The 24,323-nt window shown below is 35.9% G+C and overlaps 1 protein-coding gene across 1 annotated transcript in view; it reads left to right on the top strand.

Moving 5' to 3' along the window:
* Nucleotides 1-19,111, top strand: part of LOC117031528 (F-box/LRR-repeat protein fbxl-1-like) — a 73,272-nt gene extending 54,161 nt beyond the window's left edge. The window contains exons 6-9 of the mRNA XM_033122018.1: nucleotides 8,017-8,094; nucleotides 10,647-10,763; nucleotides 16,274-16,384; nucleotides 18,939-19,111. Of these exons, the coding sequence (XP_032977909.1) occupies nucleotides 8,017-8,020 (4 nt within the window). The 3' untranslated portion in view covers nucleotides 8,021-8,094; nucleotides 10,647-10,763; nucleotides 16,274-16,384; nucleotides 18,939-19,111. The remainder of the gene's footprint in view (nucleotides 1-8,016; nucleotides 8,095-10,646; nucleotides 10,764-16,273; nucleotides 16,385-18,938) is intronic.
* Nucleotides 19,112-24,323: the final 5,212 nt, after the last annotated feature.

Below are 24,323 nucleotides of genomic sequence, written 5' to 3'. Positions count from 1 at the left end.
TAGGTACAAACAACATCAACAAATTGAAGCATGAACTCTGAGTACTCTTTCTCAATGGAGAATTTAAAAGTTTAGATGTAGTTTTAATGAGTGAGAACTCTTATTTCTCTTTCTCTTCAGGTCAGTAGAAACTAATTTGAATTTGTACTATCATTGGCCCATAGAATTATGGGAAAGTTTCTAATATCCTTTAGTCTTGTGCTTCTCAGACTTGTATGTGTATATGAATTACCTGGAGGTCTTGTTAAAATACAGATTATGATTCAGTTGGAGTGGGGTGTAGACTGAGAATCTGCATATCTAGCAAGTTCCCACATAGTGCTGATGCTGCTCACATGTGAAACATGCTTTGAATAGCAGGGCTCTCATCTAGTAATTATTATTGGTGTTGTTTAGGCCAGAGATGATGGTATCCAAAGACAGTGGCAGTGAAAATTTAGAGAGAGGTAAAATAGTTATGAATTAAAATGGATAGAAGCTTCTGAGAAACTGGAATAGTACATGAGGAACAGAAGATACCAAGGATGAATCCTAGAGGTCTGCCTTATGCAATTAGATAAGTGGTAGTAGCATTCATTGAGATAGAGAAAACTCGGAAGGAAATGTTATTTGTGAAGGAAAGATTTGAGTGTGTTCTTGGCTATTCTGAGTTTGAAGTGATTTAGGTTATATAAGTGGAGATGTTGAGTAGGTCTTAGAATATAGGATTCTGGAGGTCGAGCAGGATCTGTCTGGAGATGTAGTCTGAGAAGCTGTGGCCATAGTTGAAATCTAGAGCGAGATTTGAAATCTAAGAGTGACAAGGGAAGGGAATCTTGCTCTTAGCCTTAATGAAACTCCAATAGTCAATGATCAGGTAGAGGAAGCTTAGTCTGCAAAAGAGACTGAGAAGGAAGAGACAATAAGATAGGAGGAAAACCAGAAGAATGTGTGTGTGTGTGTGTGTTTTAAAGAAATGAAAAGAATAGAATGTTTTAAGAACTAGGCAATAACTAATAGTGTCCAGACCTGCTTAAAGTGTGTAAAATGAGGGTTTAAATATGTCTGTTGGATTTAGTTACTAGCAATCATTAGTGACCTTCATGAGAGTTTTTTTTTTTTGTGGAATGACAGAGTGAACAAACCAGATTAGCACGAAATGATGAATGAATGAGAAATAAGAAAATGGAGATAGAAAACAAGTGGTTTTGTCCAGAGATAAAGGGATGACTTGACTTGGTTAGGAATGGGAGGTAAAGGAGTTTGATTTTTCATTGATGAGACTTGAACATGTTCAAAACCCCAGTGAGAAGGATCCATTTGAGACAGATAGATTGGATATATAAGATGACAAATGTATAGATGATAGTGTATGGTTCTGCAAAAGTCTGGAGTTGGTGGGATCCAAAGATTAGGAATTGACTTTTGAAAATAAGAGAGATGTCCACTTGTTGAAAGATGCTTCATGTAACAGGAGTAGAGAAAGATGAAAAAAATATCTGGAAGGATATAGTAATGGAGTGTTGAGCATGAAGTAGGAGGCGAGGTCACCAACTATGAGGAAAGGGGAAGCTGAAACTGTACGGACATGTCTAGAGAAGAGTGACATAAATTTGAAAAAACTGCTGCAGAGAATGCAATGCATTGGCCAAACAAATGTAATATGTTGCTGACTGTTTAAAATGTCAGTATGCTATATAAAGTTTCCTTACTCTTCAATTCATCATTGACTTTTAATTTTTGCATTTCCATGCAGGCTTTAACATGATTGCCTTCTAATTGTAGCATTTCTCTATCAAACTTCATGAACTGTATTCATACTGGTATAGGAATAACAGTCACATGCTTTTTTTTCTTGGTAAAAACACATTTAAAAGTTGTACCAAGCAAAGTCAATGGACATGGACAGTGTTTATGTGGTTCTGATTATGCCATACAAGAAAGACAGGACCTTAGGGTACTAGCTAGATTGTCACTGGCCAATTGGTGAATCATGGAATTTGAGTAGTAAGAGAATAAAATGACTATTTTGTGTACATATAGGTAATATTTGCATGATATACTATAATCCACGTTTGGTTCCTCTAAAGGTCTTGCTGCTGTTAGGTGTTTTGTGTTACATCCATCATAACTGTGTTAAACACATTTCATATATAAATAAACATGGGCACTTGTTCCTTGAGGAAAAAGAGAATAAAGTGAAGAAATTAGAAGGCCGATGGTAGGAATGGAAGTAAAGAAGACAGTTATGTGGAGACCCTGATGAAGCAGATGAATGACACAGTGGGAGTAGTTAGAAAAGTAATTTAAGTTGGAAGGAAAAGAAATTGGGGTCTAAATGCAAGATGCCCTAAGTAGTAATTTCAGAGTGTGACACAATCTAAGGCCATACTAATGGAATGTGTCGCTGATGGGACTCAGAGAAGGTCTTAAGTAATGAGGTTAGGAAGCCAAGGGCAAGGTGTTAGATGGGTCAACCACTTGGCTATTGAAGTCACTCAGGATGTTGGCAGGACTAGATGGAGAGGAAGACTGTGACCATGTGCCAAAGGTTTGCATGAACTGTGGTGATTGAAGGATAAGTTCATGTGTAACTTGAAGGGGTAGTAAGTGACATCTGAGAGGAAGGAGAGAGCTGTCATTCATGATGGGAGGGGAGGTAATAATTGTTGGCAGGTGATGACGGGGAGCACGGAGGACAAACATTCCATGTCCTGATTTTGAGCTACATGACAGAGAATGAATAGTCTACATGTGTGAGGGATGTGGGAAAGTATATGCATCAGGGTTTTTCTTAAGACAAGGTGATCCACTCTCTCTCCTTTCCTTTAGCAGACATGTTAATTATCGAGTGCTCTGTCATTGCATACAGAATATTGATTAAAGGGTTTCTTATATTGTTCAACTTTTATTGCACAGATTGACTCAATATTTTTTGCAATCTCTTTCAGTGGCTTTGCAGATACCATGAAAAGAAGACTGCTTCTCAGAGGATTGCTTCTTTCTTAATCTCCTCTGTTGATTAGCTTATAGTTACGGTTCATGGATTTTTTTTTAAGGATTCTTATTTGTTCAAACAAGAATAATACATTTGGAGAAAGAGTTTTTTTAAGTGAAAAGTTGGTCACTTTATGGAAAGTTTAAAGAAATGCTTAGGTAAATTCAAAACCTAGAATGTGTCTAAAGAAAAAGCCATTGATATCATTAAGATCAGTATATTTTCCTTTTCTTTTTGTGGGTAAGTTTTACAGGAATCTTTACACCAAGATTTCTGAGTACTGCAGTTGGAAGATTCTTTCATCAAATTAGCATGATAGAAATGTCACTCTTGACCTTGTTTCTGAAGGCTGTTTTAACCTTACTAATTAAGCAACCTCTGAAGCTATTCAGTGAAGCTCTTTTGAGAGTGGAGGGCCTTTGATTGGGAAAATTCCCTAATTGGGTAGGACCTCTCATCATAAAACAGCCATAACATGTTGATTATAGTTTTACCATTAGGAATTGCATTTCTTCACACAATGGATTATCACAAGAATTTGATTAACCTAAATCAATTTTAGCCTGGAGATATTTGGAATCATTGAAAACATCAAGTCACCTTAGCAATCAATCCTGGAGTCTAAGGAAAGAGGATAGGTTTTTGATTCATGATAGCAAAAATAAATATTGTACAATAGAGTTTGGATTTTTATGTAACAGCGATCCTCCAATGGTTGCTAATGTCTAATACCTTTTTCTCTATGTCTCTCAACTTGCATTTAAAATTTTTAATGAAAATATTCGTGAAAACAGAAAAGAACTGTATATAGAATTCCCATGTACCCATCACCCAGCTTTAATAATTACCAATATTTTGTCAGTCTTCTGTGATCAATCTTCTCCTTTGTTTTATTTGTTTCCTGTGATGATTCAAAGTAAATCCAAGATATTTTATTTCATCCATAAACTCTTCAGTGTTTATCTCTGTCAATACATTTTTATACTGGTAAAATAACTGTAAATGCTAGAACTTACATAGTGCTTTTAAAGTGCCTTAACTCATTAGGTTATCACAAAAAAATTGATAGATATCGTCACTTTTGAGCAGATAAGAAAACCCCAAACCCAGAGGTTTTGAGTGGTTAAATGAAACTCTCAGGGTCTACTGAATAGTGACAGTGGGTTTTAAACATGGGTCTCCTACAAATACTTAACTCAGTTTTACACTCTGCAGCAGATGTGACCATATTAAGTAAAAAGCTATTCCTTGGGCACTTGACTTCTACTGCTCTGAGCAGAGGTTCTCTTTTATTGGTCTTGTGATACTTGGGGACAAACTCAAGAGGGTGAGGGTGCCAGAGGAATACAGCCACTGAAATGTGTATTAAACATGTCTTTTATTCTGATGTTTTGAAATCGGGGGCTATCAGGAACTTAACCCTGTGTTTCCCCAAGGAGCAATGATCGAGTATGTGCTAAGCCAGTGTTTGCATGATAGAACATAACCATCATGAGAAAGGAAAATCAACATGGCTTAGATTTGCTGAGGACACCATGCTTAGTGAATTTTTTTCATCTATTGATTAAATTCACCAATTCGTTTCATATTGTCAGGACTATATATTCACTTCTCAAATATGGCACTGACATGCAGACTTTCCACCATGAAAAGTAAAAATGTCACTCAGGTGGTTTAGGGATTTGCTCTTGTGCAGTGGATCAGGGGCAAAGTAGGATATTGCGCTGATTTTTTTTTTTTCCTTTCTTAGTCTCCACAAAATAGAAGTATTTGGCTGCCTTGCTCTTACCTCCAGGAGTATAGGTACCCTAGCCCTGCAGTGTCCACACCTGCAGACCCTGAACATTGGGAGAGTCCCCAAGGTTTCTGAGGCCTGCTTGGTCAGGAGCCTGGAGAACTTGCGAGAAGTAACTGCACTGAATGTTGCTGGCCTCAAAATGGTGAGACTTCTTGGATTCAGACTGAGTTTTTAATTGGGCTTCATATTCCTTTGTTTTCGGAGCATAAAACTAATAATGCTTTCCCACCTCATCATGAAGTAATGCTCTGAAATGGGCACTTAAGGGAGAAAGAATCCCATAGTACTTGTGTGATAGAAAAGATTTAGACATTGGATTATTTCTTCTATTCAAAAGAAATATTTGAAACTGGAGGAGCAACTATGATCCCCCTAAGGAAACAGGGCTATGTAGTTATGAAGTAGGTAATAGATTTGAAAGTCAACCCATTAACTGGATCTTTTGCTGTTTTTGTAACTGAAATAATATTTATGGTAATTTAATAACACTATTGAACAAATAAAAGATGATAATATCTATCACTGAGTGAGCCCCTCCCATGTTCCAGGAACTGTACATGGCACTTGTTACACCACAAATTCATTAGCTTGCTATCTTTTCTGTATGAGAAGTAGCATTATTCCCAATTTAGAGGTAGAGTTGGAAAAAATACAGTACAGGTCACAAAGGTGGTAAGCCTGGACCCAGATTTGCTGTTTCCCTCCCACCCCCATCCCACTGACTTCCTCCTGTGTGGAAAGACAAGGCAGTTTGACTTTTTCCTCCACATATGGTTAGCCCAACTATGACGGGGCCATGGGACAGGCTGATTTTCACAAATTGAATGTTGATTGTGATTCTGTGAACTTGTAGTGGACAGTACTTTCTGAGAACAGATTGTCGTCATGCGTTTTGATAGTGGCTGATGGGGAAGCCAGTGAAAAAAATGTTCTGATGTAAGCAGTTGAATTACAAATTTTATGTGCTCATTTTCCCGTTTTATAGTTCATTTTGGGCTCTGAAGTGTTCTTGCCTTGAACACCGCTCTGAATGAAGTAATGAGGGAAGAACAATACTGTATTTCTTTTAATTTTTAATCAAAATGTCATGTCCCTGAAATAAATTCGCCATTAAAAATTGACAATGTGTTCTTAGCTTGCTTGATGATATATTTAGATGTTTTTGGGGAAGTCTTTTATAAGCTGAAAATTCTGGGAAGAAATAATTTCTCATTCTAAGTCTCTTTTAACTCAAAATAGCAAACTCACATAGCAACAATAGCTTACTCAATTTCTAGCTCTTCTAATCCATGAAGAGCTTTCAAATCAGCATACATGTGCCATGTTGGATTACTTGATGTCCTAAAAATGATGATGGATATTATACAAGGGCAGAGCCTGTTAGTTGAATTATTTGAGTCTAGTTTAATAATTACTGTATCACTATAATATTTGAGGTTCCTTAGTTAATCTAAGTACAAAATGGATTAAGCACGTCCATGACTCTGATTTCTATATTCAAATGGGGATTCTGTAGATTCTGGCACTAAAAGAGACAGACAAGAGCACAGATTTGGAGCCCATGTCCAGAACGTCTTTGGGCTGTAGGTGTTGATCAACAAGTAAACCATAGTTCCTGGTACGTGGTCAGTGCTCCGTAAATTTATGTTAACTTAATGACTGGGCTGCGACCAGGCTACAAAGGCTATGTGTCAATTAAAATTTTGTGCATCAAATCTGATTTTGAATGCATAGTGAAGGCTTGCTATATTTAGGAATTTTGCCTAGAATTATTTAAAAATGATTAGGTACTTCCTAATTTGCTACTCTCTAAGTTTGACTTTTCTGTTACATAAGGTTTCCTGAAAGTATGGGTCACCTAAATGTATGAGAAAATAATTTAGCATAACATGGTGTCCTGGACAGGATCTCTCCTGTGATTTTTTCCATCTTTTTTATCCTAGGAAATCAAAGACCCTTTATGTTGTTCTCTGATTGTCAATCCTTTTAATAAACTCTTAAGAGAGTCACCATGGAAGAAGTTATACTCTCTTTGCTCTTGAGACTGGAGGCCCTGTGGTCCAGATGGAGTTCAAAGATTGAAAAGTGGGCTTTTGTACTCACGCAGAGAGCATAAATGTATATATGCACTTAAATCAGACTATAATGGGTAAAGGGAATAAATATTACAGCATAATTATGATACATGATACATAAATAGATGAATAGATAGAACAGATATAAATATATGCAAAGACAGAAATGGACAGATACAGATCAAGAGTGGGTGAAGGTTGTAGGACTTGATTTTCATTTCTTTGTGGGTGTGTACATTCATTTATGTATAAATGGATAGGACTTTCAAAATGGTGCTCTATTATAAATTATGAGAGGGAAAATCGAGGTCTGTGTGCAGTGCCTAGCACCGTCCTAGTTGTAATTAGGTGATTATTAGTGATTTTTTAAATGATAATGATGATATCAGAAAGATGAATAAAATCTTCCTATTAATGAGTACTAAGTAGTCATTAGCATGATAGTTAAAAAAATACGAGCAGTCATTAAAATAAGCAGAAAAAAATCACATAAAATCTTGGAGTTAATCAAAGATTAGATTTGATTTTCCTGTGTTTACTAGGTTCCAGTTTGGTGCTTTTTGATCCTCAATTTTAGTGTTTCATACCTCATTTTATACTACTAATAATTTAAAACTAGCATACTAGGCCTAACTGTAACATTCATTTTAGAATCTTATAACCGATTACATTTTATATTATTAGTTTATCAAAGTCTCTCTTACTTTCTGATTTTATTAATAAAGAACCTGGGAGCTTGTATCAGATGACTGACTCTTATCAGTTTAGTTCTCATCTGAAAGTACTTTGGAAAAAATATGGGCTTTGAAACCATCAGTCCTAGGTTTGACTGTCAGTCTTGCCATTTACTTAGGGACAGCCTCAGGAAGACATTTAACTCCCAGACCCAGTTTCTTCAGTTGTAAAGTAAGGATGTTAACATTGATATTTGTAGGACCATTGCAAGGAGTAGAGTTAGTGCATATAAAGTTTCTGGCTTGGAATCTGACACACCAAAGGCAGTCCTCAAATGAGAACAATTAGTATTATGTTGCTGCTGCTGCTGATTATAACACATCTGAAAATAGGCACATTTTAATTTCTAACACACTTGATTCATTTTCCTGTCTTCTTTGTGCAGAGAACACTGTGATTGAAAATAAATTCTTATTCGTTTCCTCCTGTAGGTGAGAGATCAGATCATTCATCTTATTGTGACGCAGTGTCCTAAACTGGACAATCTGGTCCTCAGCTCCTGCGCTCAGGTAACAGGTGTGAGCTTGGTGGAAATCAGGTACTTTCTCCTCTCTGAGCTAACCAGACCCCAGCAAAGTGATCACATTATGCTTTAGAACTGTGGCTTTGTTCTCCTGATTTTTATTTGTCGAAATCACTGGAATAACTAATACACTCTAGTCGATGGATGGATTAGAAACTGAGACTCTGCCTGATACATTTTTGTGTCTTGGCCGAGCAGTCAGCATCATTCTGTGGAGTGACCTGACCCATCAAAACTGACTGAAATAGAATGAAACAGAATGGAATGGATGTATGACTTGGGGATGTGTGAGATTTTATTTGACCAAAGATTTTTTTGAAGGGCAAATTTAGCAAATGATTTCAACAACAGCACTGCATCTGTTCTGTATTTCTAAGGGGCCTGTCTTACAATATCAAAAACGGTTCTGCTTCTTCCTTTCTCCATCAAATATAAGCAAGAACGGGGATAGTGTGGAGAGGTAAGGGAAGGCAGAGTAGTCATAGAGGAAATGCCATCCATCACAGAAACGCGCTTACCCATGAGTATTCACCAGAGAAATGTGTCGCATTAAAGGTGATGTTCTAAAGGATCTGAGCCACAGCACTATTTGCTTAATTTATTCCTATCTCATGATCCTGTTCTCCATTTTCTTTTAACTCAAAATTACAGAGCTACAAAGGACAAGGCGGAGCTATCTTTATGTAATATGGTGTAATTAGCCTCTGTTCCAGTTACTGTTGCTGCATTACAAGCCACTTGGAATTGAGTGGTGTAAAATCCTCTTATTATACTGACGGATTCTGTGGTTTGCAAATTTGGACAGGGCATAAAAAGGATAGATATCTTATCTCTATTCCATAATGTTTGGGACTTCAGCTGGGAAGATTCGAAGGCTTGGATGACTTCATTATTGGGTCTAGAATCATCTGGAGGCTCCTTCACTCACATGTCTGGCACGTGAATGGAGATGACTTGAACTCTGGACTCAGCCAATGTGAAGAACCTACACATGGCCTTTCCTTACGGTTTGGGTCTCCTCATGGCATATAACCCTCAGGATAGTGTAGCTTCTTGTATGGCAGCTTGAACATGAGTAACCAAGGAAACAAGGAGGAAGCTGCATCATCTTGGATGAACTAGCCTTGAAATTCAAGTAGTTTCATTTCCTCTGTACTCTCTTGATTGAAGGTGCAACAAGTGTACTCAGTTTTACAGGGGAGGGCATATAGATATCATTTCTCAATTGCAGAAATGTTAAAAAAATTTTGCGACCATTTAAAAAATGGCCACTGCCCATTCTAGAGTTGAGTCACCGAAGAGAAAGGATCAATAACTTTATATAACTTCTAAATTAATTATCGACTTCCAATTATTGAGCTGAAGAAAACCTTAAAGATCCTCTAATCCAAACACTTGTTTAAATAATGAGGATATTATCGAGGGACAGAGAGGTGCTGTGACTTGCCCAAACTCCCACAGGTAGGCAATGGCAGGGCTGGAGTTAGACCCTGGTCATCTGACTAACATGATCTCTCTCCACCACGCTGAAAAAGTACTGGCAACTGAGCAACACTTATTCCAAACAGCTCTCTTTTGCATGGAAGAGAATTTTGTAACAGCAAATGACACCAGCAGTGACATCACAGACTACACAAAACAGCGACCACCACCATGACTGAAAACATGGAAGACAGAGTAACAGCAGAAAATCCATCAGTAGGTCACTTCTCTAATAGTATTGCCTTGAGATTAGGACTCTCACAGACACACATATATTTAGTCATCATAGCAACTCTAAATGTTAAGCAGTTATTCCCATTTTTTTCCAAGGAAAGTTGTGGTTCAAAGGAATTAAATGACTTGTCTAAATATGCCTTATTAGTAAATGACAGTATAGAAAAAAAGAGATTAATAATATAAAATATAAATATAAATGATAAAAATTAATAATATCATTATATCTGTGGAGATGTTTATATACAAGTGTTCTATATTATGAAAGCTGAAGCCATTTTTGAACTTGTAAAGATTTGACAATGATTTCTCAAATAGTATTTCATCGAAAAAGTCATTATTCTATTTCTTGATTTTGATACTTCAAAATACTTAAATGAAAATAGCAAAAACATTTGAGCTTTATTTGAACTCTGATCATGGAACTCTTATTCATTTTATCTTTAATACCTTTTTAAAATAACTCTCATGATCAGAACATTCTATGAAAATCTAGGTAAGGCTGAGCTTTTTTAGATACTTAGAGGTCATGGTCCTTAACCAGTTAGATGTGGGGAACACAGAAGACAGGGCTCTGTCTCTATTCAGGACAGTGAGACCTTGGCAATGCACAAAGTGATTTGAATTGTATTGGTATGTGTCTTCTTTATAAGCGCAAATTCCAGTGAAGTGACCTTTCCTCTCAGCTAGTTAGTTAAGTATGAAGCGAATGTTTCTCTACGTAGTAACACCAACCCTTGACCTGCTAGTTAGGAGAAGGGCAACTGAGTGTGCCAATTTTGTGAAAAGCACCTACAAATCCTTTTTACTTAAATTCTACAGGTATCTCGATGTGAGTGGATGCCGACAGGTAACCAATGCAGGAGTCCATGCATTGGCAAGAAGCTGCCACCAGCTCACGTATCTGGACCTAAGCTCTACAGGGATAAGCAAAACAGGGTAGAAAATGTTCAGATTATCCTTTTCATATAGTTGCTTTAAGAAAATGAATCATGAGTTAATTATCCATTTCAGTTTATCATTTTAAGGGCACCTTTGTGAATCTATAACGTAGACTATGATATGGTAGTCCAAAAAGAATCTGTAGAGATTCTTGAAAGAGAAAATACATGATAAATAAAAATATAAATGTATTTGTTGACTGATTACAACGGGTTTTGAGAGCCATCAGTTTGTGATTCCTGAACCACTATCTTTCTTTCTTTCCTCCATCTTTCTTTTCTCCACAGCCAGCATTTACTTTTAAATTCTTAAATCATAATCACCCTTCCTCAGGATACTGGAACTAATAGGACACTTTTCCAATGGAGGCTACTTCAGTTATTCCAAAGGGCTCTACATTTATCCATAATTTAAGTGAGGGAAATTCTCACTTATGCTTGGGTACGGGGCTACTTTTACTATTGTTGAATAAAGTCAAATGTGCAATGTAAGAAACAAGCAATCATAAGTTTCATTGTCAGGGCATATGTCATTCCTGTAAATAATGTTAATTAGCCAGAACGCTTGTTAAAACAGCAATATGTTAATCAGGTATAATTGACCCATCTTTTATAAGTGCCAGCCCAGAGCAGGAGGTATGTACTAGCCGGACAGTTTGTGAATACTTTCATTATATTTGTTCACTTTCACTGATTATCAGGATTTTTTAAAAAGAAAACTTAGTACTAAGGTAATAAAAATACAACATACTAACAAAAGCCCAAAAGGAAAGACTGAGGTATGCATAGGTGCTTTTATTTATTTAATTTTGTTTCAGTTATAGTTGACATTCAATATTATTTTACATTAATTTCAGATGTACAACATAGTGGTTAGACATTTGTATAATTTATGCAGTGATCCCTCCCAATTAGTCTAGTACCCACCTGGCACTATACATAATTGTTGCAACATTATTGACTGTATTCCCTATGCTTTACTTTAAATCCCCATGACTATTTTGCAACTACCAATTTGTATTTTTTAATCCTTTCACCCTTTTCACCCAGCTCCCAACCTCCCTCCCCTCTGGCAACCATCAATTTGTTCTCTGTATCTATACTTTTAAAAGCTCCAACATATTCCTGGGAATATAGGAGGCCATGTGCATGTGTAATATGCATGTGCATGTGTAAGGCTGTATGCATGCTCGTAAAATACCAGAGAAGGCTCAAACTTACCACTTGAAGGTTCCAGCAAGTAGGAATTGAAAGCTATGGCAGAGTTGAAAACTGCCTGTCTGAATGTTGAAGGCATGTCCTGAAGCACACATGAGTCCCTCAGTAAAGACTGAGCGATATAATAGTTCCAGATATTTAGGAAACATTCTATCCAATCATTGATTAAATACTAAGCTGAGCAGAGACTTTAGTGGCCACACATGACAAAGAATATAGACTTTAAAGAATTACTTCAGAAAAACCACTAATCAACAAATGCCAACAAAAACTAAAAACAGCAACAACAACAAACCCCGGGGGAGGAGGAGAATTAGATTTCCAGCATTGCCATATCATAGTATTTAAAATTTCCTGTTTTTAACAAAAATTACAAGACATGCAAAGAAACAAGAAAGTAAGGCCTATACACAGTGGGGGAAAGCAATTAATAAGAACTGTCCTGGAGGAATCTCAGACATTGGGCTTGCCAGATAGACCTTCAGTCAACTAGTTTAAATATATTCGAAGACCTAAAGAAAACCATTTTTAAAGAACTAAGGGAAAATCTACTAATGTCTCACCAAATAGAAAATGTCAATAAAGAGAATTATAGAAAGGAACCAAACAGAAACTGTGGAGTTGAGAAGTATAATAATTAAAATGCAAAATTTACTATAGGAGCTCAACAACATATTTGAGCAGGCAGAAGAGAAATTCAATAAACTTGAAGATAAATTAATTGCGATTATATAGTCTGAGGAAGACAATGAAAAAGAATGAAGAAAAATGAACAGATCCTCAGATACCAGAGGGGTACCTTTTAAGCAGATCAATATATACATAATGGGAGTTCCAGAAGGAGAGGAGAATGGGGAAGAAAGAATATTTGAAGAAATAATGGCCAAAAACATCCCTAATTTGATGAAAAACATTTCATATCTGAGAAACTCAATGGATTCTAGGTAGGGCAAACTCAAACTCCAGATTCACATCTACACAAATCATAATCCAACTCTTGAAAGACAAAGACAAAAGAGAATCTTGAAACCAACAAGAGAGAAACAACTCATTACCTACAGATGATCCTCAATAAAATTAACAACTCACTGGAAACAATGGCAGCCAGAAGTCAGTGGGATGACATATTCAAAGTCCTGACAGGAGAAAAAAAAATTGAACCAAAAATTTTATATATGGCAAAACTATCCTTCAAAAATGAAGGAGCAATTAGAACATGCTAAGATAAACAAAAGCTGAGAGCATTTGTTGCTAGAATACCTGCACTGCAAGAAATACTAAAAGTGTTCTTCAGGTGAAATGAAAGGACAATAAATAGTAATGCTAATCAACATAATGAAAGAAAGAGCACAGGATGTATATTTTAGCAAATATGTTCTTGAGCTCTGAATGACCATCTTGTAAAAGTATTAATTTATAACCTTTATTTTGTTCTTATTGTTTAATTCTTGGACTTTTCCCAAGTAGTTCAAGTTGCTGTATACATGGTCTGTGATTTTGAGAGATTTATTCTACTTCTTCACAACCCCCATAACACTTAGCTCATTTAGTAAGGCATTAGGGCTCAGTGGGTAAACTCTAAATAGTTCTTCATTGGTTGCTTAAAGCATCCTATGTGCCAAAGACATCTGAAAGTTATTTTTGTTTGTTTGTTTGTTTTAAGATAAAAATAATTAAATAAGGAGGATTGAGGGGTTGTTGTTTTGGAATGTATGTAGTGTGAAGAGTCACATCATTCATTACTATTTGAAGTTTTGCAATATTTTTTATGATGCTTAAGTTATTCAATCTCATGAAAATTGAGATTTTTGTATCTGTAAAATGATAATAGTTTAGCATAACTGAATTTATAGTGAGTCAACTTCCTAAAGAAGTCAATGGACACCTCCCACCTCCCTAGATTTTTTTATTTTAAAGTGAAGTGGGAGGGCATGGTGATGGCTGTAGTTTACTGGAAACAATTTAGCTTTCCTGAGCACATTAAATGATGTTCTTGTACCTATTTGTTGTTGTTAGTATATATCATTTTAAAATTTCAAATAAAAGAGTGATTTGTGGTTAAGTCTTCAGTCCCTGGATTCACAAAGCTGAGTGTACCTGGAATAGATGCAGCAATACTGTTCCTGCCATGATTTATTTGGCATATTTTAAATACTATATGATAAATTCAAAATTATCATGGTCAGCTATTTGCAGTGAGGAATAGAAAACAATATCCAAGACAGATTCTTCCCTCAAGGTACTTATCATATAATATGAGAAAAAATATCCCATGCACATGCAGATATCTTAAAGGAATACACATTCCTTGAAGAAGAAAGAGATTGCATAGCTTTGAGTGTGGGAGAGACTTCTTGGAAAAGGGTTTAACCTCAGATAGTCATTGAAGTACTTGTAGGATTTAGGAGGGCATAAAAAATAAAAAGGCACTCCAGGTGAGATCAAATTGTCCCACATTGTGATTTATTTTTAACAGTTTACATTTGCCAAAAGCTTCCTTACACATCAGATCCTCCCCAAAATCCTGTGAAGAGTTTAGGGCAGGTATTAATATTCCCACCTATGAAATAGGACATTTTAATCCAGAAAGCTACTTGAGAACTTTCCAAGTTAGTTAATGTAGGATGAGGACTGTAAAATTGTAGACAACTGCCTGTATTTTACTGGCCTGTAAGCTGAAAATGCTTTTTTTTTTTTTTAACTACAACTTTAAACGGTAATATTTTAAATAGTTATGTAAGAATCTAAATGATATCTTTGTTTTTTGTCTATTCTTAGCCTGTGATTAAATACAAATTAAATCCTGCAAAGCCTAAAATATTTAGTATCTGGCCCTTTAAAAAAGAATGTGTTGACCACTGATTTAGGATTTTCGTAATCAAATAAAACTTCTTTAGTTTATTATAAAGAAATTAAGATACGGTGCTATTACATTTAAATATGGATCATCCTGTACATATAGTTTTGCATCTGTCTCTTTTCCATCTAAACTTATACCATGTTCTCCTTATTAGCCATCATTTTTTCAAAAACATTATTTTGATGCTTGCTTGATACTCAATTATATAAATGTGATATAATTTATTTAAATATTGTCCTATTGTTCAATATGTAGATTGCTTCTAATCTTTAAACCAGTGATTTAGGTTACACACAGAGATCCCTTGGCCTGGAAGGGGCCTTTTTTTTTTTTTTTCTTTTTACTCCTGAGATCCAGGTAAACATTTGCATAAGGTTATCAAAATTCCATGCCCACTCGATTTTGAAAAATTCTGGGGTGGGACTTAGGCTCTCATGTCCCTTTCTGTGTTCTCATGCCTCTTTGGCAACTGCTCACTCTCACACAGTTCATGTTAATTCAGCCTCTTCTTCTGGTTCATTTGTGAGCAAAATAAATTCCAGTAAAAATGTTTCAGGGAACCCTAGGAAGGGCAAAGAAAACGCTTTCATAAGTCCTTCCAGTTCACTTTGCGGGCTCCAGCCTCTCTCCATTTTTCTCTTCTCAATTTTTCTTCTCCCTATCCAGAGGAAGAAAAATCCATCCCGGTACATGAAAAGTGGCAGAACTATCACATGTTATTCTGCAGATTCTTTTCTCCTGCAATAGTTTATAAGACTCTCTTCACCAATACCCTAGGCAGGGGTGTCAAAACTGCGGCCCGTGGGCCAACTGCGGTCCGCAATCCATTGTTAATTGGCCAGCAGCAAATTCCAAAAATATATTTAGTTTACTTAAATAAACCAGGTGAGGCAATACGTACTTCACCTCGAGTGAGTGGCCCGGCTGTTTGTGTATTTTACCGCATATGGCCCTTGGTGAAAAACGTTGAAAAAAGTTTGGACACCCCTGCCCTAGAGTCTCCTCTGGGAGTAATTCTGGTGCAAGAGGTTAAGATAGTAAGATAACTTTCACCTAGGTATTATTAAATACACATCAAAATAGTACTACTGTAATAACTCTCTGGATATTTCTACTATTACCATTTCTCTAAGAATCTCAAAAAAAACCCTCTGAAATCTTTGCCCCTGTCATCTTAACTTTTTTGCTTGACTTTTATAGTCTGGAAATTTTATGAGGTGTATCCATTGTGTGCGTGTCTTTCAGGAAGTCCCATTTGCAGTCTCAGAGCCGTTGGGAGGTCAGGGGCAGGAGACGACGAGGGACGCAGTAGGGTTAGTGGACATGCAGGGCCAAGGAAAATTTGAGGGTTGAGTTTTTGAAAACTTTGTAAAAAGTACATTTAATAACCATCTATTTTAATAACCTTTTGTCCTCTTTCTCCTTTCTAGAGTTTGTTCATTGGCTAATTATTGTCATATGAGTTTGGAATGTGTGAAACTCAGTTTCTGCAAGAATGTCACCCTGGTTGCCGTTAAAAAGCTTTGCAAAAACTGTAGCCGGTAAGAGAATGATGATTTTACCCACTTGTATCTCTCTCAGTTTTAAATGTCATCATGAAGTAGAAAGAACGATATCAGCTGTGATTTGGTTTGTGCATCTTAATAATTCCTAATGGTTTCCATTTTATTAACACAGAATTCTAGCAATCATTAAATATTTCCCAGAAAATGTTGACTTCATTTTAAGACTAAATCAGTCTTTCATGACCTCAAATAGCAGGAAATATATTAATTCCTTTGTACTTTGGAATTCATAAAAAGTTCTGGAAAAAATGAAAAAGTTAAGTGAAATACTTTTCGGTTATGTTGCCCCTGTTCTTGAAACACCATTTACTAGAATTGTACAAGCTAGAGAAAGAAAAACGTTTCAGGAGTTATCAAAGTTGAAGTGACCATTTCAGGTATTCCATATGCTAAGAAGTATTTGATTAGTTCTAGTCCACTTTGTGAAATCTGAGTTTTTGGAGTGAAATCTAAGATTTTCGTAATGAATTAATCTTCCAGGGGATGGGGAATCCGTAGAACAAATACTTCTATATGGAACCCTGGGACTTTTGTTAGCTTTCAAAAATCAACAAAACAGTGGGAACAGTTTGAGGAAATTTGGTTAGGCAATAGTAAATATCTTATAAAAAATTAACTAATAATTTGTTTATCACTGGAAAACAGGAATTGAGAACTTAAAGGACATAATCAAATCTACATTGTTTTTAAAAATCACCTCTAAATGTATGGCATTCTTAACATATGTGTTGGTGGGATAAGAATTCTGTTTTCTTCCACTATCTCATTTTATAGTAGAAATGTGACCTCTTTTGTTTTTTTTAAGCCAGCTTTCCATTTTAGTCACCCATCTTCTATAACATTAAAGACTTGCAAATTAAGGAATACATGTGATATTTTAGAAATCCTGATTCTGTATTTCCAATTACTACATTACTAAAAAATTAGTGTCCTACTTCATTAGTGAAGAGAGCCTTATTTGAATATCTCATCCTTTTAATACTGAATTATAGAATGAGTTCCAGAGGAATAGGAATGGGTTTAGAATTTTATAGATCTCTTTCTGACTGATCTAGTTTGTCTCATTTTGTACTTTTGGGAACAGGAGCTTTAATCTTTTTAAGTCTAAAAAGAGAGATTAATATTTAACATCTCCTCATATCATGCCACATAGAAATGTACATTTCTCCATTATTTTGGATGAATATAAATGTATCCCTGATCTAACAATGCATACATTGCATTCCTTGGAGTTAAAAGTAATTTTTGAGTGTTTGAGTTTAAAGTCATGCGCTTCCGTAGGAAGAAATCCATTGTAGTCTTAGAATATGATCTTCCTATTGCTATAATATAAATTTGGGAAAAAGTTGAGCATCTTAACAATTAATAAATTAATAACAAGGAAATTTTGACATAATTATTCCAATATACCAACATTAAAATGAACATAACTGCCTAATAGTTGTTTATAATTATTTATAATTCAAAAATCCTGCCTATTTTTAAAAAAGCTTTGGGACTTTTTATAGTAAAAATCACACATGCACACACACACATATAGTTGAGCAATTCAAAATTATGCAAAAAAAATATTTTGTCTGAAACCAGCTAGAAAAGGAGTAGAAATGGAATTGAGGTCAAGCTGAGTATCGCAGTTTAACACTAAATGGCTGGAATTGCTGGTAAGGAAGGCAAAATGAGATAAACTCTTGGTCCTTTTTGCCTTCTAAAAGGAGGCCTGGTAATTCTTCATTAAGGCAAAATTAATACATTCTAAGAAATATTTATCATAGGATTCTTCAGAAATACCGAGAAACTGAAAAATTTCACAATCAGACAAAGATTCTGGTCAGTCAGTATTTTCTTATTTTAAAAAATGTTAAATAAGTTCCCATTAATAGAATTTCCATATTCTTCCTTCATCGTAACACCACTCCCTTGTGAGAACTTCACCTTTTTCCTTGTAAGTTGAATTACTATGTTTTTATTGCATTTGAAGAATTTTTATAGGCACTGAAGGCCAGTTTGAAAATAAGGAGATTCTTGTCCAGTGCATTAAGTGACTCTGTGCTACGAGAATAAGTGAAACATGTCCTTCCATCACTGTCTTATATAGAACAGGGTTGGCAAACTTTTTCTGTAAAGGGCCATAGAATCAATATTTTAGGCTTTCCAGGTCATGTGTGTCTGTTGCAACTACTCAGCTGTACTCCTGTAGCTTGAAAGGAGTATAGGCATGACTGTGTTCAATAAAACTTTATTTATGGACAGTGAGTGTCTCTCACAGCAGGCCAGGCAATACCTTAACCTTTGGAATACAGATGATCTTTAACTTCAGATAAAGATCATGGCCAACTTAAAAAATATGCTTGTTATTCTCAAGTTTGATACTAGCTTTCTCTAGTTTGAGAAACAAAGTATTAGTCAAGGTTATTTTAAAGACTTCATGCATTTATCACACTAAGAATCTAGGCTCAACTGTATCCACTCCACATAATCTGTGGTCTTGTCTTTTTTTTCTTTCTTTGTTTGTTTGTTTTTTTGTTTTTAGATTGAAGATTCTCCATCTTTATGGCTATACCATCACTTCTGACCTGTGCAAAATAAAAGAAGTTTACCCAAGAGTCAAAATATTTCATGACATTTCTGCCCTTACCTGCTAACATTTTTAGGACAATAGAATTTTTAGCAGTAAGGATTTTGAAAATATACTTAGTTAAATATGCCCAGAAAATTTCCCAATTAAAGTGAGATATAAATTGTTTTTTTAGTTTAGATGGAAGTAGATTATCAAGGAATAATTGCATGTGAACTTTTTGTATCTCATAACAAAATAATGCATTTTTATGCCAAATATCTCTGCCACTCTCAATAATGATAAAGTAAAAAGGTAAATATTTGTGTTAGTATTTTCTTGCATGTATATATTATTTGTTATAATCGATTTAAACTTTTATCTGAGATTATTAATTGGTACATTGCAATCTACTTTTCTTCAGCAATTCAATGAATTATGAGAGAACTCTGGAAGGAATACTTGCTCTTTTACACCCCATCAATATATAATTGTACATGTATAATTTGCCATGGTTTTATGTGTACTACAGCAATGTCAAATGTGTTCATTTCTGCAGGACTCATGTCAGGGCATTACAGCAGCTTCTAGGGAGCCCATGTATCCCATAGGGTCCTTTCACAAACTGCAGACAATGCCACATCCATAGACTTGAGCCTCTGGAGAGACTGTTTCATGCCAAGGAAGTAGTTGTGCACTGCTTTGGCTGGGTTACCCAGACACTGAGATGAGGATTCCTGTGAATGTGAAAGGTTACGGGAGTGGGACAGGTAGAACTGGGAAGGGAAGGAGAATAAGCAACAGTGCAACACTGATATCCACAATATCCATCTTAGACTTTGTCTAAGTCCCACTGCTGAAGACTGTGCAGGTCAACTCAGAGTTGTTATGCACAGAGGGTAAGGGAGCTTGAACACTATTCATTGTTCAAGGTCTGCTTCCAGAGGAAATAAAAATTGCCAGGCACCTATGGTTCTCTGGACACATAGGCAAAGCAAACTCTAGCAGCCTGAGGGCAGTCCTCCAACATGCAACACAGGGGCTGATGGTTGGGAGGAAATGCACAGGGGATCTTAGAGGATGAGGCAGAGCAAGATATCATTTGCTACATGTACTATGAAGAGAAATGTGCAGCAAATTTGAAGCAGGTGGTCCAGTCTTGGTTTGAATTCTCATTCTACTAGCTATGTGATTTTAGTCATATCACTCAGTCTGAGATTTAGTTTTCTTGTCTCTAAAATTGGAAATCCTACCTGATGAAAGATATTTAAAGCATTAAATATGATTACATGGTTGCAAAACAGGGAAAGGATTTTGGGCAGAGGGAATAGCATGGAGGAAGCATAAAGTCTTAAAAAGAGTGCATAATATTTAGGAAACTATGGTGGGAGCACAAGGCATATGTGCAGTAGGTATGGGGGTGGGAAAGGGGTCCTATGGTCACACTTAGGAGGGAGGCCTAATCTCTTTTTGGAAGGTCAGGGAAATGATAACTAAGTTGAGGTCTAAAGCAGGGGAGGAGGATATCTAGTCAATATGGTGAAATGAGCTGAAGTGAGAAATGTCCCCTTCCACTTCAAATACATAGAGATGTAGAAAAAAATACAATAAAAAGGGTACACTATGAAACCAGACTCAAAGCAAGGAAGGTGTGGTAGATTAAAGATGGCCACAAATTCTTTACTACCCCTCTTGTTGAAAAGTGGTGACTATTTACCCTCCCCTTGAGTCTGGGTTGGACTTAGTGACTAGGTTGACCACTGGTAGGTGGATAAACTAACATTCTAGGACTTCTGGGGCTGGATTGTAAGAAGCTTTGTAGCTTTGGCCCAAGACTTTTGAACATCATTCTTGGAGGTACCATGTAAGAAGTTTGACTATTTGAGGGAAAGACCATGTGAAGAAGCCCTGATATCACTTGGAAAGTGAGAGTTGGATTAAAATTGGAAAATTCATCAATATAATTCATTACATTAACAGAATAAAGGGGAAGAACATGATTATACAAATAGATGCTGGAAGTATCTAACAAAATGCAAAGTTAACCCATGATAAATATTCTCAGCAATGTAAGGACAGAGAAGGACTTCCTAAAATCAATAAAGGGCAGCTACAAAAATCCTAGTGTTAGCATCACAATTAATGGTGAAAGACTGAATGATATCCTCCTATGATTAGAAATAAATCAAGGAGATATGTTCTTATTACTGAAACTCGACATTTTACAGAAGTCCAAACCAGTGCAATAAAGCAAGAAAAATAAACAGAAGATATACAGATTGCAAATGAAGAAGTAAACCTGTCATTTTCTTCCCATATATGACATGAGTTGAATGGAGAAAATCCTAAGAATTCTACCAAACAGTCACTAGATCTAATAAGTGAGCCTGGCAAGGTCTCAGAATACAAGTTTATCATAATACCAAAATTAACTGAATTTTTATATGCTGACAACAAATAAACAAAAGATACATCATGTTCATTGATAGGCAGACTTAATATTCAGATATCAGTTCTCCTAAAATTAATCTATAAGGTTCAACACAATCACAATGCCAGGTTATATTTTTGTAAAAATTGAAAAACTGATTTTAAAATTTATATGGAAATACTAGGATCGAAACATCCAAAACAATTTTGAAAAGTAATCACAGAACTGGAGGGCTTCTACTACTTGCTTGATAATGTAATCAAAGAGGAACTTCAACTGCATCTATAATGCTGTATTTGTTAAAAAAAAAAAAAAAAAAAAAACAGATCCAAAGAAAATATGATAAAATGTTCACATTTGCTTATTCTGGACAGGGGTATATAGGTAACATATTATTCTTTTCTCTTTTATATTTACATAAAGAATAAGTAAATTGCTATGATGTAAATTTGCTGACACATTCTTCTTTGAAAATATTCACAATTTTTCCTATAACTTCCTTAGGAACAGTAAGCCATGAGTAGATACCATGAGAAAACTACGACTCAAGCTGTTGCAAGGGTGCATATGTTTGAGAGAGTTGCTGAACCTACTAATTGGTCCCTCAGTGGTATGCCATTACTTGTATATCTAGTTTCATTTTAACAGGCTTATTGGATCTTTCTGGGGCAGAGTAACTAAAATGTTAAGTCAGCCTCTGAAGATGGCTTTTGTACCTGAAGGAAATCCTATAGGGTAGATTACAACAAGCTTCCATTAAAAGCTTCTCCATTAACTGGGTGAAAAGAAGATTAAGGGGTCGTGGTGCTCATTCCCCTTTATAGGGTCAATTTATAAAGTAGTAACAAGGGATAATTTCTCATGACTCATCACTCTAGTCATTGTCTAACACACAGTTTCCCAAAGTATGTTCTCAAGAGCATACTTTTCTCTGTGGAAATCCCACAGAAAACAAACACAACAAACAAACAACTGAAAGCTTCTACAGTCAAATAAATTTAGGAAATATTAGATTAAAACAGCTTTCTTTATCTCATCCAAGAAGGAATATAGGATTCTTTTCTAAATGTATTTGTGTTTTGGAGACGTATTTGATCACAAAACTCTTTCTTTTCAATAATGCTTTTTCACTATTTTGAGAAGCACGTTCTAACAAGATTATCTCTGATTTTTAAAATCCTGGAGCAGCCACAGAGAAGCTGATCTTTCTAAAAGTCGAGCTGATAACTGCACGCAAGCTCTCCTTACTTACCAATTCATTGGCTCTCAAAGGCTGCTCTGTTATCTCTGGTTCCTTGCTAGCTGTTTCTGGATGCTAAAATAGAAAAGAAGTGCCTGTTATTTCTTTCTTCTCCTCTCTTTCCTCTATTTCTTGAAAAAAGTTAGAGACAGATTATATAACCTTGGCCTTCCCGTGAGTATACTGCTGGGGATATTCAAAAGCATTCCTTAGTACCTTGTGAATGGCTTTGTAGATGTACCTCCCATTTTAGATAAACGGAGTTCCTTATTCTTTCTAAAAATCAACTCCCATATTCTCACCGATTTACATGAAAACTTCAGATGGACTGTCAACATGTATTTGTTCCTAACAAATTAGTCTTAAGCCTCCTCCCCACTCTCACCCAATCTTTTCTGCCAATTACTTAAGGATGTATGAAAAAACACTTAAAAATATAAAAGGCAACCCAGTATTTATAGGTCTTCTTTGGAAATCTTTTTATAAGCTGAAGAATCCTTTCAAAATGTGAGTGATTTATCAATAGAACAGATTAGAAAGTACAAAACTAAACCCAAACACATCCATGAATTTAGTATATGCTAAAAGTGGTATTAAAATCCGTGGGGAAGAGAGTGTTGAATAAATGGTGTTGAGACAACTAGGTAGAAATCCAGGAAAAAAGTAAAGTTGAATCTACAACTCACACCAGGCCCAAAATAAATTCCAGATGGATCAGAGTTTTAACATGAAAAATAAAACCATGTAAAAGACTTGCAAAAAAAAAAAAAAAAAAGCTTTTGGCCTGTTACTTGAGGTGACATAATACACGCTAAACAATGTCCTTGTAAGTGACATGCCACAATGCAATTGTGGAAACTTGGATAGGAAAAGAAGAATCCAACTTTTTCACTGAAGCTGGGAAATAGTTTGCTTAGGCAGAAGAGAGAAAAACTAGAGGATGTTTGATATTTACATTTTGTCATGACAATAAGGAGCTATAAAGTTAATCATGTAATCAAGTATGGCTTGTTTGGGAGACCATAGGAGCCCTGATGGAGGCTTAAAGGAAAGACGTTTGATATATAAGCTGAGGCAAGATTGCAGAGGACTTTGACGGCCCAGACGAAGAGTTTACCCTTGGTTCTCTTTTATTGGGGGTCTTCTGGGGGCTTATGAGCTAGGTTGCAGGCTTCTCGACCTCAGTACTATGTACAGTTTGGGCCACATAATGCTTTGTTATTAGGCGCTACCCTGTGCATCAGAGGATGTTTAGTCACATCCCTGTCCTCTACCTACTATATGCTAGTAGCATCTCCCCATTTTCAAATTGTGACAACCAAAGATGTTTCCAGACATTGCCAAATGTCTCCTGGGGAACAAAATTACCACTGAGTGAGCACAACTGAGCTCTAGAATGCCGGAATAATTGTTATTTAAGGACTATCCAGCTGTGGTTGTGTAGAATGAATAGGATGTTGGCAGGACAGGAACCTGAGAGAATATTAGAAGCTGTCCCTATACAGGTATGGTACATGATTATAGTTAAGGGCCTCCAATAAAGTACATCTTCCCGTATCCATGACCTTGCGTAGTCCCCTACAGCATTGATGTAGAGCTTGGCGTGTGACTTGCCTTGATCAATGGAGTATCAGCAATCATGACACAAGCTGAGGCTTGAAAAACATTTGTGCACTTGGACTTACTCTCT

This window comes from Rhinolophus ferrumequinum, chromosome 12 (assembly GCF_004115265.2).
Source record: "Rhinolophus ferrumequinum isolate MPI-CBG mRhiFer1 chromosome 12, mRhiFer1_v1.p, whole genome shotgun sequence".
Classification (NCBI taxonomy): Eukaryota; Metazoa; Chordata; class Mammalia; order Chiroptera; family Rhinolophidae; genus Rhinolophus; species Rhinolophus ferrumequinum.
The sequence above is the reverse complement of the archived record's forward strand: the minus strand, read 5'-3'. Positions and strand labels throughout refer to the sequence as shown.